At 40.4% G+C, this 20,790-nt stretch overlaps 3 protein-coding genes across 6 annotated transcripts in view; 2 read left to right on the top strand and 1 right to left on the bottom strand.

Moving 5' to 3' along the window:
- LOC147146576 (uncharacterized) overlaps positions 1 to 9,554 on the bottom strand; it is a 43,499-nt gene extending 33,945 nt beyond the window's left edge. The window contains exons 1-2 of one of the 2 annotated variants that reach the window (XM_086032710.1): positions 5,413 to 9,554; positions 3,933 to 4,062 (exon numbers count right to left, since the gene is read on the bottom strand). In XM_086032710.1, coding sequence (XP_085888836.1) covers positions 3,933 to 3,999 — 67 coding nt within the window. In that variant the 5' untranslated portion in view covers positions 4,000 to 4,062; positions 5,413 to 9,554. Of the gene's footprint in view, positions 1 to 3,932; positions 4,063 to 4,829; positions 4,859 to 5,412 lie in introns of those variants that run through there. The other variant, XM_086032711.1, reaches the window with a different exon arrangement.
- LOC147146575 (retinol dehydrogenase 8-like) lies at positions 5,466 to 11,318 on the top strand. The gene is made up of 6 exons (XM_086032716.1): positions 5,466 to 5,614; positions 7,408 to 7,569; positions 7,664 to 7,843; positions 8,345 to 8,438; positions 9,201 to 9,384; positions 10,075 to 11,318. Exons 1-6 carry the CDS (start codon positions 5,509 to 5,511, stop codon positions 10,300 to 10,302), a joined length of 954 nt encoding a protein of 317 aa, XP_085888842.1. The 5' UTR covers positions 5,466 to 5,508; the 3' UTR covers positions 10,303 to 11,318.
- A 754-nt stretch (positions 11,319 to 12,072) lies between these two features.
- fbxl18 (F-box and leucine-rich repeat protein 18) lies at positions 12,073 to 20,523 on the top strand. 3 transcript variants are annotated; one of them, XM_086032715.1, is made up of 9 exons: positions 12,073 to 12,304; positions 13,166 to 13,367; positions 13,442 to 13,791; positions 14,847 to 14,982; positions 15,261 to 15,530; positions 16,521 to 16,944; positions 18,164 to 18,548; positions 19,768 to 19,986; positions 20,065 to 20,523. In XM_086032715.1, exons 1-9 carry the CDS (start codon positions 12,243 to 12,245, stop codon positions 20,219 to 20,221), a joined length of 2,205 nt encoding a protein of 734 aa, XP_085888841.1. In that variant the 5' UTR covers positions 12,073 to 12,242; the 3' UTR covers positions 20,222 to 20,523. The 3 variants fall into 3 exon arrangements, with proteins under 3 accessions (XP_085888841.1, XP_085888840.1, XP_085888838.1); XM_086032714.1 differs by having other exon boundaries at positions 12,079 to 12,358; positions 13,173 to 13,367; XM_086032712.1 differs by having other exon boundaries at positions 12,083 to 12,306; positions 13,173 to 13,367.
- The last annotated feature ends 267 nt before the right edge of the window (positions 20,524 to 20,790 follow it).

Genomic DNA, 20,790 nt, shown 5'->3' with positions numbered 1-20,790 from the left:
TTAAACTTTTATGACTAAGAATGATACATAAAATATTTGTGAGGTGTTTTTGGAAGCCAGAATAATGGAAATACCTATGAGAGGTTACACTCGCGGCTACAAGTTAGCACGCTAAGACCCCAGGCCACACTTGACTGTTAGCATTATTTACAACACATAAAGTCGTGTACGCAATATATTCATCTTTCCAGGAATGATTGACAGGTGGAATTCTAGTTTTTACAAGTCTATGTCATCCAGGTGAAAAGGTTGCTAGAAAGTTCACAACCTGCCCTAGTTTGAGCCCAATGAATTCCGCCTGGCAACAACCGGACAATTACCGGTACTCATTAGCTTGTTGGCCAGTTATGCCATTTGATCCAGCGTCAAGTAAATACGTTTTTCATTGGCCCATGTGGTGGTTGGGAATTAAGTTCTTTATGAACCTCGCAACACTTGGCAAATCTTTTCATTGACCCATGGCTCGGTTAGGTTGGCGCCGTGTGAACTTTGCTTGGAAACGATTGACATAAGACACATTTTAATTGGCTTCTGAGCCAGTTATGGTTGAGCCCTATGCATTCTGCCTAGCAACAACTAGATACTGCTTTTCATTGGCCCCTGGGCCTGTTAGGATTGAGGCCTATCAACTCCGAGCAACAACCGGCCATTTTCTCATTCATACATTCTGTAGTGTCTACGTACGTAGATAGTATGCTTTCGGAAACTGCAGTAGTTTGTGATTGGAGCTCAATGACATCTGCCTAGCAACGAGGTAGTGAGTGGGATTACGATGAGTCCTGCTTAATATGAACCAGGGTTATATACAGTCATGGATTTTTCATGACAGTTTTTATTTTGTTCTGGCACTTGTTTTTTTTTTTTAATTTGGTTAGTTTTAATTTGTTTTTTGAGAAAGTTTGTTAGTTTTTAATTTCATTTTTTTGAAAATGCTTCATTTTTGTTTAGTTTACATTAGTTTTTGTAGTATTTTTTGAGTGCAAGATTTAAAAAAAAAAAAAAGCTCAGTATTGTGTAATAAAGTAAAGTAACCTACAATTCTCGAAAGACCGTTTGACCCTTCTTTTGTACGGACGTATATCGATACCAAAATAAACACATCTACAATAAACTTCGAAAGCTCATGTATGATATTAACTGACAAAGACAAAAAACATTTTCATAACAATTATAGTTAGTTTTAATTCTATATAGTTTCTGTTAGTTTTTTTTTTTTTTTAAAGCAATTTAGTTTTTATTTAATTTGTTAACGAAATGTTTTTCAGTTTATTTCAGTTTTTCGTGAATTTTTGTTAACTACAATCACCTTGATATGAATCCTATTTAGTAATGTGGCAAATCTTTTCATCGCCCAATGAGGCAGTTAACGTTGAACCCTGTGAACTCTGCCTACCAACAAATTGACAATCTCTTCATGTGGCCCGTACGGTTAATTACATTTGACCCCTCACAGAATAATAGATCGGGGTTTTTGTTATGTATCTGAAAAAGAAGGTAGTTGACTAAAATGAGGCACAGACTTGACAAAATTTGCCTTTGTATTGGCCAACGCTGATATGCACCATTTATTTAGCAAGATGTCATCGCCCGCTCCAGAAAATAAACGGTCTGGGGTAGTAATAATTGTTGGAAAAAAAACAGTACAATTCAAAATATTACAAATGCATGAGAATATTGCAACTATAACAAAATGTATCTAAATTAGGTGAACTATAAACATGTAAAATAAATCGCTCTCTGAGAGTAAAAGCAGCATTTTCGTGGTGATGGAGGGTACCTAATGTTGTGACCTTTGATTGTAAAAGTCCCTCAGGCTCATATTTGCTTTTTACAGCGGAAGAATTTACTAAGTGGAGCTCTAATGGACGACTTTGGGGACTACGCAAAACATGAAACACTTAAACTAAGATAAGATGAAAAAAGGACAACAGTGGCTTTAAATGTCATTATAGCACAATAATATTAGTAGGCATGAAAAAAAAATCTGTTTAATAGCGTATGAAGCTGCAGTACAGGTTGAAAAATGCAGCGAGGCGCAAAGTGAGAGCAGGTATGGAAGAACAAGTCCAAACACATGGATGACATGTGTCTGGTAAATGTGCAGCGAGTGTACAGCTCCTCGCGATAATAATGGTGAGCATATTGATGATAATAAGACCCTTGAGCAAGTTTCACTCCACATGCATGAAAAATCACCTGTGCAAACTCTGCAATTGGGGCACTGACCCCACCAAATGGCACAACTTTAATCTTAAATGTATAATCCAAAATAATCTGCACATTTACTGAAATTAAAATGTATAAATTAACCTAGCAACAACTGGCACACGGCACTTGAATTTTGTATTGCAGCAAGTGGTCATTTCTTTCATTGGTCCATGGGGCATTTCAAATCGGAGCCTTGTGAACTCTACCTAGCAAAAGGTGGAAAATTGATTTTATTGGTCTATAAGGCCGTTGCGATTCAAGCATTGCGATATCATCCGAGCAACAAATGGCAATGTCTTTCATTGAACCATAGGCCTGTTTCGTTTGAGCCCGATGAAATCTGCCTAGGGACAAGTGGTCAACCTTTTCATTGGCCCATCGTGAGATTGGGATTGATCTCCAGGAATTCAAGTGGCAATTTTTGGCTTGTGGGGCAGTCAAGCCCTATGAACTCTGCCTAGCAACAAGTGGCATTTTTTTCCATCCGCGTATCGTGCCGTTATTGTCGAATCACATGAAATCTGCCTAGCAACAAGGCTTTTTTTGTTGTTGTTGCAATTAGTGAGCTCTGCGAACCCTGCCTACCAACAAGCGGGTCATTTTTGCTCATTGAATGTCATGAAAACAAGACAATGACATTTGTACATGTACTTAGAGCACAATAATGAGTATGTTTGTGCACAAGATGGCGGGGTTTAACAAGATGTCCATCACCTCCCTTAGGGCCGCTGGGTGGAAGTGATTACAGGCAACCCGCAGAGGACACAGCATGTCAACTTCCATCCATCCATTTTACAAAAAGGAAACCTTGAAGCCTGGCTTGAAAACCTCATTTGAAATCCTAAGCCTTGTTTGACCTTTACTTGAAGCACAAACACTGTCTTTAAAACCTTTCGTCATGGCCTGAACGTGGCTTTAAAACCCTTTGAAACACGCACGAAGGTCGCAGCCCTGATTCAAACACCAAACCTCAGAAACCCACCTAACCACTTGCTGCCTGGAACCAATTTTCGGAAATGCAAGAAAAATGTAAAAGAAATCAAATACAAAATTCCCAAAACACCTTTGCTTGTAGAAAATATACAACCTTCTTTCTCAAGAATATCCAACTTTTTAGAAAATATACTTTTTTCATTTTGATTGATTTTTATTGTATTTTTTTCTGAAATCCCCAATTTTTTGCGGAAATATTTCAATATTTGTTGCTGCCGTTTGCGTTCAAACCTGCCGTTTAAAGGTGTCCTACTACTGGAATATCAATGCTAGTTTCGTTAGCCCATCTAGGGTGTTTGCCATTATGTATTAGCATTAAGCTAGTGGACATTAAGGCAAAGTTAATGTGGCTTGCTTAAGTACACAACATGTAATTCCCGTAAGTAACGTATGTTTAGTTAGATAGTAAACTTTAACTGGGGGTGGCAATAAATATCGAAATACAAGCACTTTACTCCATTTTGAAAAAATGCTCAATATCTGCCATACTGCTGCTTGTTGGGAAGTTTGCTACCACCATCTAGTGCGTGCAACCCACATTTTTGCACACAACTCCAGAAAAATAATTCGCAGAGCTAAGTCCCATATCTCAAAAATTCAAAGGTTGGCTCACTTGCAAATTGAGGTACCACTGCTATGACTTTTTTCACGGTCAATGTGCTACCCCTCATGTCAACGTTTTTTAATAGAATGAAAAAAGCTTTGTTCTGACGGATAAGCCTTCCTCCTACCTGCTATCGAGCTGTGAAGCCCGACGGTGAAGAAGAGCAGCAGCGTCCATCCATCCTTCCTCCGCATCCTGCCTCGTCCGACGTCTTCTCAACCTCCTTTCCTTCCTTCCTTCCTTCCTTCCTGCTCCTCCTAATTAATCAAGAATGAAGGCTTGAATCAATTCAAGTGATAAATTTCCATGGGAGCCCAGCTGCCACGCGTGTTTTTTTTCTGGATGGCGGAAAAGGACAACGACAGGGAGGGAAGAAAAATTCCCCCCAATTATTGCAAGTTGACTCTTCCCTCCCACCCTGTACTACTTTTCCCTCACTTTCTCTCCCCTCCCTCCGCCCCCCTCCCTCCGCCCCCCTCCCTCTTTATGAATCTGCCTCCACTTAATTACTCTTTTAATTTGCCTTATTAAGCGACTAGTAGACTAAGTACGGGAAATTACACAAGACATATAAGCATAATTACAAATGAACACTTGGGCTATGTTTAGTTTGCACACACACACACACACACGCACGTGCACACGCACACGAACACACGCACACACACTTCCAAAGCATGCTAGGACAGGACAAAGCTGCTGCCCAACTAATAAAAATATGCTGCTGAAGATTCCTGTGTGTCTTTGCCACGCCATTCTACACGCACGCACAGACACACGCACACGCAACCACACACACACACACATACATACAGACATGCAAACAATAAAAGTACAGCAGAACATAAAAAGGTCTTTGTCACACTCTTAATTTCGTCAAAAAAAACCCCATAAAAGTCTAAAAAGCAGACATGCTTTCAGGAAGACGTTTTGTTTATGGGGGTGAAGAAGGCCGCTGGGATTAGAGCACACTGCACACACGCATACGGTGTCCATAAATGCAGACTTTTCTTTTTTTTTTTACCTAAAATGGTGAATTTGTTTTTTCCCCGAGAGCTAAATGTAGTAAAAAAAAAAAAAAGTGGCATTAATTGATGTCATCTGGGTACTCCACATTTTCCAAAACATTTTCCATTTAATTCATTTTTTTTACATCATACTTCCAAAGTTCTCCACCGATTCCAGTTTCAAATTGTTCATCCCATTCAGGAAATGCTGGAAACTAATTTTGCTCTTTCCTCCAAATTCTCACATTTTTTAACATTCCACATTTTCCAAGACAAAGTTCCGAATGAATGGAGAAATGTTACAATTTTTACCTAGTGCTACACATTTCTCAGCGGGATATAATTGATTGATATAATTTTGATTGAAGATCTCACTGATAAATGGGATGAAGTGTGGACTACAGGTTTTGCAGCTACAAAAAAAAATTCAAGAAGTGTCACTTAAAAAAACAACAATGAATGTACTGGTCGCAGTGCTGAATTTTCAGACCCAAGAACAAATGATTTCTCTTTCCATTCTTTCTATTTGTCAAAGAAAATGTTTCAAAATAGAAAAAAAAGGGTGATTGTTTTGTAAAGAGCGACTGTACAGGAACTGACCCGTAGGACTAACAGAGGTTAATCCGCATCTTGTCCATGTGACTTTGATCCTCTTAGGGTGCGCACTCATCCCGCCTCAGCCTTCAGTGGACAGAGATGGCGAGCGGCGGCCAGAAAGTGGTGCTGATCACCGGCTGCTCGTCGGGCATCGGCCTGAGGATGGCCGTCATGCTGGCCAAGGACCAACACAAGCGCTACCGTGGTAGGTGCGCTCGTGCCGCTTTCCTGGAGGCCCTCAAACTCAGAGAACAGGGCCTTTTGTTATGCTACATACAAAATTCATTTTGCCCCTTCAAAATTCTACACAGTGTGTCCTGTCGACAGAAATATGTTTTTAGATCATTTTTTGAGGGGTGAATTTTGTAAAAATGAAAATGAAAGGCCACATAACATTATGTAACTGAATTCATTCATTACAAATAATCTAACATTTCAAACTAGACATTTGATGTTTCTGGAGAAATTGTGTGTGAAGCTCAATGAAAAAATATGGAAACGTGGAATGATTAAGAATGATGTGGAATGATATTGAGTGATATGGAATGATATTGAACGATATGGAATGATATGAACTTACAAATGGATGTGTTTTTTTTTATGTGTCGATAGAAATGAATGAGGATTTTTTTTGTGGGGCGTGGAAATTTTGGCATGTTAAAAAATTCAAATACAAAAGAGGTGACTTTCTTGAGCTGAGCATTAGAATTTGGAATGGGAATGATGTGAATCTGTTTTGTTGAATGTGCCATTGTGAATGAATAGAGTACAAATGTTGATTTTTTGGTGCATGTACATTTTGGGCATCTTGAAAATTTTCTTGAGAATTTTTGTGATATGTTGAAATTGGAATGATGTGAATGGGATGTGGAAGGAGATGCATACAAAAAATGGGTTGGTACAAAGGTTGTGTAAAGGCAAAGTAATAAATATATTTTACAACAGCTAAATCTGCACTAAAAGGTCACTGAGACTGCCTATGAGGTTGGTCGAAGGCTACATTCACAAATTCACCAATAAATACAATTGAATTATGACCTTAAAAATCTAGACATAAATAGCGCCGCATCAAAAAAAGGCAAAAAAAACTGGTTGTCTCGTGTAGCTAAGCAAGGTCACAAAATATTAAATGCAGCAATAGTATGTCAAATTTACTGTATTATAACAATGTTGTCACTGACTCTAAACATCTTTTTACAAGGGTTACTAAGAGGTATTACATACTTACAAAATAAGAATCTGAGTGTTACGTAGGCCACATTATTACGTAGATTAAATAATGCTGTAATATTGTTATACATCCAAAGTCAATCAAATCAAATAAAAAAAAAAAGTGCTCAAGACACTTTACAAGAGCTAAACGTGCACTACAGCCTTGCTGAAGGTACCTTATGAGGGCTGTCAAGAGCTATTCCAGGACACTAATACCAATATGTAAAGTGTAGAGTCCGCTAAGGCTACCTTGGGTTATATTTACCACACGTTGAGTATCTTTAGCATCGAGATTCACCAAATCCAATCATTCCATCACCACTTGGACACTATTTATGTCGCATTTCCCTTCACTATATAATGCTTGTTTATTCCAGTGTAAAGGAAGTACACAAAGTGGGGACTCTTTCAAACCATACACAGTTCACTGCGTGTGAGCCAGTGAACTCAGTTTGACACAGCGTAGTGTAGTGACGGTCTTTTTATAGCCCCGTTTACCTGCACCTGACGGCTAATCGCTGCTCTATTTGTAGCCTCGGCCTTATTCCCATTGGAAAGCATGGGAATAGAAATAATTACAAATAAACCTTGATTGCGGCTAACTATAGTGTTCAAGGCTGTGGGATTAGCATGTGTTGACATGACTTCAGCGACTCAGAATGTTTGTAGACCAGGCAGGAGTGCGTCGTGTTAGCGGTAGCATCGTCGCCAACGGGAGTGTTCAAAATTGTGTCGTGTAGGTTTTTGTGTCCACACAGAATTGACTTGGCTTCCTCCATCCAACAGTCATCGCAACGATGCGAGACCTGAAGCGCAAGGACAAGCTGGTGGAGGCTGCCGGCGAAGCGTACGGGAAAACGCTCTCTCTGGCCGTGCTGGACGTGTGCAACGACGAGTCAGTCAAACAATGCATCAACGGCATCAAGGATCGCCACATCGATGTCCTTAGTGAGTGGCTCAGACCTTTCCGGGGCCAATTTAATGAACCGAATTTACCACAACGATTAGCATGCACGATCATCTTTTGTCTTCCCCCTACTAGTCAACAATGCGGGCATCGGCCTGGTAGGCCCCCTGGAGAGCATTCCTATCGAGGAGATGAAGAAGGTGTTCGAAACCAACTTCTTCGGTGTCATCCGAATGATCAAGGAGGTGATGCCTGACATGAAGAGACGCAAAGGGGGACACATCATCGTGGTCAGCAGTGTCATGGGACTCCAAGGTGGGCAGTGGGCACCTCCTCAAGCTGCATTCAAGAATACTGAGATTTCTTTCATGCTATGATAGGAAAAAACTGCATTGCGACTCCAAGTGATGAAAACTACTGTCCCTTTGAAGACAGATGCCAGAGACATAATGAACGGCATATAGTAAACTGTCAACAATTGGGGTTCTATAGGTAAAAGGTATTGATGGAGAAGTGTTCCCAACTTCAGTAGTGCCGAGGCACATATTTTACAGAAATTTCTCGGCACACCGTAAAAAAAAATGTTGCCAAAAGTATACGGGAATCATGCCGATCTTGTTTAACTTTACTCACAAATTCCCTACGTTAATGTGGAATCTCTGCCTTTTTAGTTGAACGCTTATACCAGGGGTGTCAAACATACGGCCAGCGGATGAACAAAGATATATAATTCATCATAAATCAAAAAAGATGCATTTGGAATTACAGTATTTGGAATGACAGTAAACATTGTTTTTGTTTGCTTTTCTTGAACAGGAGTGGTCTTCAACGACATCTACGCGGCTTCCAAGTTTGCCATGGAGGGCTTCTGCGAGAGTCTGGCTGTGCAGCTGCTGAAGTTCAATGTCACGTAAGTGTCATTGTACACGTCAAGAATCCGCAAACCGGGGGTTCGGGGACACCTTACGGGGAAGGAGACATTTTTCCAAGGACCCTCTCATCATTCTAACACCAATTATAATAGACCATGTACTGTCAAGTGAATTCAAAGATTTGTTTCTTTGAGGATGACTGCTGACAATGTGCAAAGACCGAGACCTAGCGCTCAATTGTGGAGCTAGAGCATGAAACGGATTTTTAACCATTTCAGTTTCCCTGATTTTTGGGTGTGGCCTGGTGATTTGATATACAGTACAGTTATATCTCCAGTCCCAGTGGTTATGCAGCGCAATTGTGAACGACTTACTTACTTAAGTACTGGTAAGTGATCATTACTAAGCCCAAGCATGTTAGCTCGCGAGCTAGCTGGTGGCTAGCGCCTCTGGCCGTGGCGTGGAAAACCCCTCGACAACACGGTGGGATAAATTCCAACGAGTGGAGAGTTAAAGCGGATTTATTTTTACAGCTCAAAAATGTAGAGATGCGTAGGCATGACAAAGGTGATAGATGAAGGTGCCTCCCTTTTTCAGCAGGTTTTAACTGGCCCAAAGCTAAGGAAGGGATGTACCTAATTGAATCATATGTTGATTTTATTGAAACGCTGGTCTGGTCTGGTATGTAGCCCAAAGCTCTCCCAAAGCTACAGCACATAAACCCTTGGACCTTAGTTTGAGAACCACCGTTAATGAATAATAAACAGACGTGATCCCGCGATTGCTGTGTTCATTCTCAGATTGTCGATGATTGAGCCTGGCCCAGTTCACACGGAGTTCGAGGCCAAGATGATTCAAGACGTGCGGCAGAAGGAGTACCCGGGAACCGACCCGGACACGGTGCACTACTTCAAAAACGTCTACCTGCCGTCTTCCGTGGACATCTTTGAGACGCTGGGACAAACGCCGGATGACATAGCCAGAGTAAGTCCCGCTCCCGTTCATGCTTCAAACCACGGCCTCCCGTTCTCTTGGTGGGAAGAACACATGCTTCATTTAATTCATTTTTTCTTTTGTACTTAAAGTTGAAGTCAACCCAAACACATTTTTTTCAAGAATATGTTCCCAGCAGGCCCACTAGTTGAAACATGGCATTCTGATTAATTTTGCGTTTGTGGTATATAAGTTAAAAAAATGAACTCGTTTTTAGCCATCCGTGGGGTGGCCATTTTGTCTTCTGTCGACTGAAAATGACATCACAATTGCTCAGGTAATGACCAATCACGGCTCAGCATCAGAAAACAGGTTGTTACCTGATCCCCGAGTAGTTGTGATGTCATTTTCAGTCGACAGAAGTGCCAAAATGGCCGCCCCTGGAGATAGCTAAAAACGAGTAGATTAACTCTTATTCCACAAACGCAATATTTATCAGAATGCCAACTAGTTTCAACTAGTGGGCTTGCATGACAAAAATATGTTTGGGTTGACTCCCAATTGCATTTCGGAGTCTATACTTTTTTACCTGTACTAAAGTACAGGAACTGAATCAGTTCATCTACTATTGCCAGAATGTCTATTTTTTTTTTTTTTTTTTTTTTTTACACACATATCTGTGCTCACGCTAAAGTACCGTAAACAGTGTAAGTACTTTTGTAACCTCTGCCGTTTTCACAGTGCACCAAGAAGGTGATCGAAGCCAGCAGCCCGCGATTCCGCAACCTGACCAACCCTTTGTACACGCCCATCGTGGCCCTCAAGTACGCAGATGAGACGGGCGGCCTGTCGGTCCACGCCTTCTACCACATGCTCTTCAACCTGGGCTCGCTCATGCACGTCAGTATGACCGCCATGAAGTACCTCACCTGTGGCTGTCTGAGGAGCCGCACTGTATCGCCAAACTAAGGAAGCCAAACAACTGCCGGGACTTGACTTCAACTCAATGACTACATCATCTTGATGGGTGTTGCGGTTGGTCTTGCAAAAGAGTGGAAGTAGATTGCAGGAAATTTCCATGGGAGGTTAAATCGGGGAATATTAGACATATTCCCAAATGGAAACTTTCCAAGGGAATCTACTGGAAAGGTACCACATTCAAGCATAATTATAAACATTTTTCTTGCTCATAAGCATCCATTGAAAATAGACAGTTTTAGTTTGACCACATGTGAGGCCATTATAATACCTACTTTGCTCCATCTTTTTCTTGACTCAAGCTGTGGCATTTCCAAAGCTTGCTAATACCTCAAATTTTGGCTCCAACACAAAGAAAGAAAAAAAATCGTCCAAGGGACAGCTAGTAACTTGAAAAATAGGGGTGTACCTTGTTCGTCAAGCATGAAATTTGGCTGTTTTAGTCATGATCATGCTAAAATTCATTATCCCCAACTATATAAAAGTTCCCTATTAAAAGCCAACGTTTCTGGTTTATTCCAATAAATGACCATTAGTATTCCCATGAGTAATGTCCAATTTAAACATTTACAACCCATATAACAGGACAATGAGAGTGAACCTGTCCCGCTCATCGTGTGGGATATGTTTCGAACCAAACTACGATACATGAAAACCGTCATTTTATTTTTGTGTTTTTTTTTTTTTTTTTACAAGTTTACTCCTCCCACACGCTTTAAACACAATGAAGCTTATTAAAACTTTAAAACACATTGTAAACATATTTTGAACACACAAAAAATGCTGGTCGTTAATACTTGGGGCCCCTTTTTAATGACCGTAAAAGGCAGTCAAAACATTTGAAAAACAAATAATGAACTACATATATAGGGACTATTTCAATTTAACCATTGACGTACAGTAGTGACATGTCATAAAAGTAGTTCCACAAAGCCATTGTTAATTCACTGTATCAGGCCATCTTTTATTCTGTACATCCAACAGCTGTAATAAACCAATCCCTTCAATTCTCGCTTCATTCGTTGTTGTTTGTGCATTTTATGGTGTGAGTTTCAACTGACTGTTACAATCTTGTGATCTTGTCTTATAAACGTATCAATTTAAGGGTTGTGCAAACACACAAGTAGACTTAAACTAAGAAATTAGAGTGTTATTGTTAATTGCAAGAGCATTTTAAAAGTTTAAGTTTAGTCAGTTTAGTGTTGAATTTGCTATTCAGTTCCAATGCTAGAGAACAGCAAGTTGTGCAAAAAGTACTGTACACTGAACAATGGAGGTGCGCTCAAATGTTTACAGAAGGTCAAATGAAGTTCACCTGTGAAGGTTATAGCACATTTTAGGCCATCCTCGAATTTCACTCTAAAGCCCAATATTAATTTCTTGCTAGTAGTGTAATTAATTGTAATTCATTAATAATAATAATAATATCTTCATATTATTAATGTATTGTTTTAACTATGCTTGTTTTATGTGTCTGTTTTTTTAATTTTATGTACAGCACTTTGTATGGCAAGGCAGTTTCATACACAAGGCAACTCAGTGCAGCTATGATTGTTTCGTGCTCTATAAATTGAGTTGAGTCATTAACAATTAGATACATACAATTTTACATAACACAATTGGAATTTGAAATTGAAATTTTCGAGGCAAATTCTGAACGCCAACTCCGCTCGAGCAGCTTGAACTCACCCACTCCTGTGCTGATTTCGATTTTGTCAGGCTATCGTCATCTTTCTTGTCGGAACGACTCATCGAAGCTCCATTGCTTTTGTCTGCGTTGAGTGCAACGCGTAAATTCTTCCGCTATCTTGCAGCGGTGAATTATGTCCGTGCTTTCCAAGAAGGCATAGACTGTGAGGAGGGAAATCGAAGCCCGAAAGCAAAGATGTTTCCTCAGCAGGCGAGCACCTGACATTTAAATACCAGCGCCCATGGTGTCCACGCTGAGCGGCGCTGCTGACATTTCAGACGTAAAAGGAACGACACTTTCACCAGGTGGGAGGATTTAGCAACGCAATAGCATGTAGGCTAATTGCTACATTGCCAGGTGATTTTCAATTCAAATTAAGTTACTGTCCAAATTTTCTACCGGTCTACTCGTCGGTTTATGCTTGTCATGAGTGGTCATAGGGACATTAGTTACTTTTCATTATCGTCATGACTGAAGAAAGTATGTTTTTTTTTCCATATGTGGCGTAAATCGCTTTCTCGGCTGTCGTTCCAACGCCTCAATCTGAATGTTTTTGCGTTTTCTGTGACTTCTGGGCTTCCGTAGTTGTATCTTGAAAAGGCACGTTAAAAAAGAGTTAAATTGTTTGCCCATGTAGCTCATGTACATTTTATAATTTAACAGTTTGAATTAAATAAAAACAAATTGTGAATTCTGTCAAAATGTTCCAGGTAACTGTCGAAATCTCCCCTCAAAATGTCAAATCGGATTATGTCGCTGATGTACAGCTTTCATTTTTTAATTTAATTTTATTTTTTAACTGCATATAAATTTAAAACAAAAAAAACCCATTTAATTATAACAGAACATTGTACTTCTGTAATTCTGGTTAACTTTCAGGTCATGAAAAGATGAAAAATAAACAATTAATTAAAAATTAAATTGTAACCAATAAAATTACATTTAAGGGAGTTTAACAAATATTTATTAAGTGGTGAAAATAATTGTAATTAAATCTAAATATATATTAAATTCAAATAAAAATGCACAAAATAAAAGTAATTGGAATTGCAATATTTACTGGTAGATATATATATATATATAAAACGCGCACACACACATTTTCATTTAAGTGAACCCACAAATGTTGGTCAACTGTAGTCACAATAATAAACGTGTGAATGTTGGCCAGGCCAAGGAGGATCCCGTGATGGCGTCGCCGGCGGTGGGCTTGTCTGACCTGTCTGACGAGATCCTTCTGTGCATCCTGCGCCACGTGCCCGTGTGCGACCTGCTCACCAATGTGCTGCCCGTCTGTCAACGGCTGCAAAGGCTCTGCCGCGACAAGAGTCTGCTGGCGCACGTATGCCTGTCGGAGGAGTACACGGTACTTTCTGAGTTCTGTTTTAAGGATGTGTTTATCTGTGTTTTTCCTCATACACGTCCACGCTTTTCGCGCAGATGGACGATCAGACGGTCCGCCACACGCTGCAGCAGCTGTCCAATCATGTGCGGTCCCTGAGCCTCAACGGCGTTTACTGGCTGAGCAGCGGTGCGGTGGACTGGGTGGGACGCTGCAAGGTGGTGACGCGTCTGGACGTGAGCGGGTGCCGGCTGACGTCGCGGCGCCTCTCTCGCCTGGTGGCCTCGCTGCCTCTGCTGCGCTCGCTGGCCTTCGACGTGCAGCCGGGCTTTGACGCCGGCAAGCTGGCGGGCGAGGCAGTGGACCGACTCAGCCACCTGGCCGAGCTGCGGCAGACGCTGCTGACGCCCAGCTACGGCGTGGTGCCCTGCTGCGCTCAGCTACGCAAGTAAGGACCGTGCAGGAGTTACGCCACCATTTGGTCATCATTTATGTAGTCCAGGGTGGGCTGTGGCCATTCTATAACATTTATTCAAAATTAATTAAAAAAAAAAAATCAATTAAAGAGAAAAAAAATAATTACAGTAAAAAAGACTGAGTTCAAGCAAAGCACAACTAAAAGTACAAATTAAATTCAAATGCAAAAATCAAATTTCAAATGAAAATGTAATTGTACGTTGAAAAAATTCAAAATTTTAAACTAAATCCACATAAGAAAAAATGTGTTTCAAAGGTGATGTTGAAGTGTAAAAATTAGTTGTGATAAAAGTATAAACTGAAATACACAAATTAAAAAAAAATATGTGCAAAATTAAAAATAATTCTTTGTACAGGTAATGTTTTTCAGACTTCAATTTCACTCCAAAAATAAGTTAAAAAAAATGCATGAAAATTAAAGTCTATTAAAAATGAAACTGTAATTACAATTAAATGTTATCAAGTACAGTTAAATCACACACAAAAATCTGAATTAAATTAAAAATGTATTATTTGTCAAAGTTATAAAGGTAAACATAAGGTTAACAGTAAGAATCTAATTAAAAATGAAAATTAACTAAAAAGTTCCAAATATTCAAGTTCAGGGTTGGACGCAAGTAATTTTGTAAATTACCGGTATATGCGTATGTTTAATTTTGTAAATATAGAGATTTAAAATAAATGTTTCAGTACATAACAAAAGACATACATCAAAGTAAATTAAACATCAATTACAATAGAACATTTAAAAGTATCAGTTCAATTAAATTACAAAATAAAATTTCACTGAAATAGTATTCCATTTTGTACGGAAATCTTTTAAAGTGATAAATGTTAAAACAAAAGTTTTAAGTATTAAGACAAAAAAATATATAAAAATGATGACATTGAATAGGAAATATGATTCAAAACAATCCTCTCTGTTACGTCCACATGTAAAGCACTACAAATATTTTTTCCACATTCCTGACTCTCATGCAAGTGTCCGAAGATGTAAAGCATTTTGTTGCCTTTGTGTGTTGTCAGGCTGATGCTGCAGTTCGACATCTCAGACGTGACCCGGGAGGGCATCGGCGTCTGCTGCCACCTGATGGTGGGTCAGAGCAGCGTGCCGCACTACGAGCGGCTGGAGGAGTTCAGCGCCCGACTGGCTCCGGGAGAGGTCGCTTTCAATACCATGAGTATTTTTACCTCAATTTTACCTTCATTACACAAAATAGAAAAGAAAAAAAACACGGCATATAAATTCTCATAAAGATCTCACTTGATGATAGCTTCCTATTCCTGTCCATCCTTACATTTCTGTTAGGCATCTTCAAAGGCAGCATAGTTTGACTTTTTTTCCACAATGTGTACTCATCAATTAACGTGACCAAATAAGCCATACAAAAGACTCGTTGCCGACAATACCCATCAAACGCGATGTTTACCTGTCCTCAGGTGAACCAGACGTTGCTGCTGCTCTACCTGGCTGTGTTTAGCGTTCACGTACCGGAGCGCCTCCGCGTTTTCCTGGTGTCCGTTCCCGGCCCAAACCCGGCCCGCTGGCCCGCCGCCCCCTCGCTGGCTCAGAGCCTGGGCACCCGCGGCGACCTGGAGGCCCTGCAGTTGCCGCGCTCTTGGCTGGACCCCTCGTCGCTGAAGCGGGCGCTGGAGGGCAACAGTCCCAAGCACCTGAGCTTCAGCCGCTGTCCTGCTCTGTGGCCGCAGGTGAGGAACGAAAAAAAAAATAAAAATACACAAATAAACTAAAGCCAAACGAAAAGGATACAGTGGATTGACTTAAGACTTTAATTTGTTCCGCGCCAAGCTCGTATGTCAAATAAATTTGACCCATTTCAATGAATTATAATGTCAATAATCCCTTCCATCCCCGCAAACCCCTTTTTTTTTTATTAAATAAAAAAATGTCAAAAGGCAATTGTATTGTCTTCCTGCAGACTCGGGCTATTTTAATGAAGCCCGGGTTTCAAAGCAAACATGGTGAAGCAGCATTTAGCTGTTATGCTACGCGCAAACGGAATAAACTACTAACCGAAGTTAGCCAGCACCAACTTTAAATGTTTTTAAATCCAGGTTTTTTTCTAGCATCCCTTTGATTTAAGGTCTTTAAAATCAATTCCACTATACGGTCTTTTTTGTAATTTTATAATGCTCCTTTTTATGTAAATGTCTTGAAATCATTTGTTTGTAAGCTGATTGTTGTAGCTGCTTTGCCCAAAAACACAACAAAGCAGAATGTAAGAGAAGTGTATTTACATGTTTTGTCATATTTATATGTTGATGTAGGGCTGCTCAATTGTGAAAAAAAATATGAATCATGATTATGTTGGTAATAGTTGACATCACGATTATTCAAACGATCATTTATTTTTTGGTACAAAAGAAAATGTTTGAACGTAAAAAATATAAAGACAAATAAATAAGTTGCTTTTGGACCAAACAAAATTTATGGAATTAGTTATTATAGAATTTAAAAAAAGGTGCAAATGTATAAATTCAAGTATGATTTCCTTGTGTAAGCAAACAGTGCATTGCATATAAGTGAATGATCATAATTTACGATTATGCCAGATTTGTTATCGTGGAGTGTAATAATCGTAATTATAATTGAATTTCAATTAATTGCACAGCCCTATGTTGATGTATGTTTTTGGAGAACGAACACTTACCTGCCTACCTACTGTACCTACTTGCAAGGTGTTCCAGTCTCTGTTGGAGGGCGGCGTGCGAGACGCCTCGCGGCTGCTGAGCCTCAACTTGAGCGGCATCAACCACGTGCCGTACTCGGAGTGCCGCGGTGCCGAGGACCAGCTGCTCCCCGCCAACATGAGCCGACTGGCTTCCTGCTGCGTCAACCTGCGCCACTTGAACCTGATGCACACGCACTACCATCACGAGCACGCTGCCGCCCTGCCCCCTGCCGTGCCCCATTTGTGCGCCAGCCTGGCTCAACTCCGGCACCTTCGCTCGCTCACCGTACCGGCCTGCGCCCTGTCGGACGGCGTCCAGTTGCATCACGGCGCCGCGCAGAATTCGTCCCTCTTACTCTTGCACGGCTTGAAGAAACTCCCTCGAGTGGGCGTACAGAACTTCAAAGTTGGCTCGGAGATGGGGACCCAAGGTTGGTGTGGTTAGTAACGCGCTACATTTACGCTGTGACATTGACTAAAGTACCTTTTTGGATACGTTGCGCATCTCAAAGTAGCTCTAACAAAATATACAGTGTAGTAGTACTTGGACTTAAAAGTTTATGTGCTCGCAACTCAAATCACTTGTATCTAAAGTCAACTTTTCCTATTGAAACTAGTGGAAATGCAATTGTGTTGTAGCACCCCCTAAAACAACCCAATTGCATCATGTTTTTTTTTTTCAATTCGAAAAATAGCACTGTAGTACAGTATTGGACTGTATAAAACATACAATAACAACTAGGGCCTGACCAATTAATCGGCCAGCCAATTTATTCACCCAAGAGTAGCACTTTTAAAATTGGCTAATATCGGCCAGAATTTTTATTCTTGAAACACATTATCACATTACAGCATAAGACAAAGATAATGATGCTCAAACATTCCCCAGCAGCCCACTCGGCGATTAAAAAAAAACTTTTTTTTTTCTCCACAAAATGTACTTTCTTGTAAAGTTCAACACTAAAGGACAAAGTATGTGAAACAGTCAAATGTCTGTAATTCATATCCTTTTTTTTAAGCGTTAAGGGACAAAAAAAAGTTATTTATAATTTTTAATTTTTTTAATGTTATTTTAATTTTTTAGTTTATCACCTGTTTGATTAGCGGCGGAATTTTATTATGCCAAATATTGGACTCTGCATTGGCCTCAATCGGTTGGCCCTGTGACATAAAATGTCATTTAAAAAAATTGGCAAAATACCCGCCCACCAACAATAGAAAACGCGAGCTCAAAACAACTGTATTGTACCTTGCGGTAAGAATTTAATTCGCGAACATGCTTGTAACTCTAAATGTATGTATCTCATATCATCTTTCCCCACTGAAATTAATAAAAATGAGTCCTTTATAACATCTCCCACTAAAAAACAAAAAAAAGTTTTTTAGTGAGAAAAAAAATTGCATAAAGCAGAATAATACCATAATTGAATGGAAGAAACGTTTTTTGGATCAGCTGCGCCTTCTGCTGTGCCCTCCTTGACTTTTACATCGAGGATAAAGAATATATCGCTGGCGTTGGCCCGGAGCCTGCTACGTCAGCCGCTCGAATTGAGTCGCTTTTTTCCACTGAATTCGTACTTTTCCTCAAGTAATCATTTGGAGGGCTACTTTTGACTGAAATAAACCTTTGGCTTCTCTGCCCACATCTAGGGGACACCACCTCGGGAATCAGCCGTCTGGCCGCCGGATGCCTTTCCCTCGAGACCTTGGAGCTCATCGGGCCGGGTTTCATCTCAGCACTGCCTCGCCTGGAGCCGTGCACCCGGGCAAGCGTGGAGCCCCGCGGCATGTGCGCGTGGGCCCGCGCTGTGGGCGACGCCCACCTGGCGGCGCTGGGAGGGTTTCAGCGGTTGCGCCGCCTGACGCTGGCCGGTCTGCCCGGCGTCCTTCGGGGCACGGGGCTGGCCCACCTAGTGACGCAGTGCAAGGACCTGCAGGTGTTGTCGCTCGCCAACATCGGCACGCTGAAAATCATGAACTATAACGCCTCCCTGCTGGAAGCGCTAAGAAACTGCTCACAGCTACGAGAACTCAGGTAATGTGGATGCCTCCAAAGATAGTTTCACTTCTCAACGGGAAATTTGGTAGCCTTGTCTGTCATGCTTAAACGCACAAAAAAATATCTAAAAACCCCATGTGAAAATGAACATAGTCTCCCATTTTGGTTTAAAGTGGCCATTTTAAGATCATTTGACGAAATAAAAGTGAGTAAATTCAACACGCCAAAATGATGGTTGAATTTACTCACGTTTGCACAAAATAATGATAATCAATTAATTAATTAATTTTAAAGTAGATGTATCATCTTTTAAAAAAAATCTATCTGGATAGAGATTATTTTATTTTGTGCAAAATAAAATTGAGTAAATGATGTGCAGCATTTTTTTTTGCAGTTTAGATGGAGACAAACGTGGCATGTCCTTTTGATAATGATCCCGTACGTGGATGAAGGTGCAGCATTACTACGCAGAGAATTAAATATTCGTCGGGAGATCAGATCGCGCAGTGACGTTTTAGCATTTCCTGAAAATTATCTTTTCGAGTGATACACTGGGGAAAAAAAGTGGTGTGTTGAATTTACTCACTTTTATTTTGTCAAGTGGTTGCACAAATTAAAATCATCTGGATCCAGATACATTTAGATGTATTGTCTACTTAATAAATGTATCTGGATACCGATGATTATATTTCATGCAACCACTTGAAGAAATAAAATTGAATTCACCAAACCTTTTTTCAGTGCACCGTTTCATGCGACAGTAGCCCCAATGCGAACAAGGTTTTTTCATCTTCAGTCGTCGCCACACCCGCCCCCCTTTCCCCCTTCCACGGTGACTCGTCGAATCGGGGCTCCATTGATGCTGTCTTTTCATAGTTGTGGTGCATGCGCTTAACTCCAGGGGAAGATACTTGGAGTTGACTAAACTGATTCGAATCAGCTGTACTGCTGTAAACTCAGAGTTTCCTATCTCAGAGTAGATCAACTCAGATTTCAGGATTAGACTCAAGAGTTTGTTGAACCCGCTTTGTGAAACGGATCCCGGGTGTCATACTGGTGTTGTCACGGATTACCCAAAACATTCATCCCCGAAGCCAATATGACTTGGCAACATGAAAGTTGGTAGACACGTCTTTCATGAGTTGACCCGCAACAAAAAGTCTCAATAAGTCATGACTTCGTTTGGTTCAAAAGTAACATTTTAAAATTGTAACCATGTTTTTATGTTGTATTTGTTGTGATTGTGTGTGTTCAGGTTAGAGCAACCCTACTTGAACGCCAACTCATCCTTCTTCGACGCCCTCTCCTGCTGCTCCCGCCTGCAACGCTTCTGCCTCATCTCGCGCAACGGCTCCTTCGAGGCAGCGGCGGCAGAGTCGTTTGTGGAGCGCTGCGGTCGCGTGGTCATGTGCCACATGTTCACCGGCGGCACCTTGGTGGCCTGCCGGAACCTGCAGAAAACTCTTTTCGACAGGTCGGCATAAAAGCACAGAACTAAGGCTGTGCAAATTGTTTTGGTAATATTTTGACCTTTTGTGTGTTTCTCTTGCAGGTTTTCCTCCGAGCGTCCGGGCCTCTCTGCGGTCATTTACCCGATACAGCACGAAGACCTGCCTTCTGTCATCAGAGACATCCCACTCACCCTGTTGGACGGCACCACGTTATTCCAGAGTCACGTGGCTCAGCCGCCGCGTTTGTCACCATGGTGACGTCAACGCTATACCTCTTAACCCCAGTGGTGCTGCTGCTAAAGTTGACGCTTGAAAAGACTGATGTGGCTCGTTTGCCCCATTTTCAAGCACATCTCTTTTTAATCTTACATTATGTCTCAAATGGAATTACATTTTGTTACAGTGAGATTAAAGGGAGGTGTCTTTCAGGATCAATTTTGGCTTTTTGGTGGGTCAAAAATAACATGCTACTCATTTATATTATTATAAGTGCCAAATTGATGGATGTATTTGTTTACATATTAGACCTACAATTCCAATAAATTATTTTTTAAAAGTGACTTATTTTTTTCCATCAAAGTAAAATGGATCAGTCTAAAAGTTTTTTTTAATTATTTGTGTGTTTGTGTGTGTGTGTGTGTGTGTGTGTGTATATATATATATATATATATATATATATTCCTAAAAAAACAATTCTTTAATTTTTACTTTTTTATTGTAAGTTTTTAAATTTCATTTAATTTTACTTTTTCACTCTTTGACTTATTTTAAAATGTGTTTTATTAGTAATGTATTTTAAATGTTACTTTTCAAATCTTCAACGGTGT

This window comes from Filicampus tigris, chromosome 6 (assembly GCF_054856515.1).
Source record: "Filicampus tigris isolate MCC_2025a chromosome 6, RoL_Ftig_1.0, whole genome shotgun sequence".
Classification (NCBI taxonomy): domain Eukaryota; kingdom Metazoa; phylum Chordata; class Actinopteri; order Syngnathiformes; family Syngnathidae; genus Filicampus; species Filicampus tigris.
Note: the sequence above shows the minus strand (reverse complement) of the source record. Positions and strands in the feature narration are given on the sequence as shown.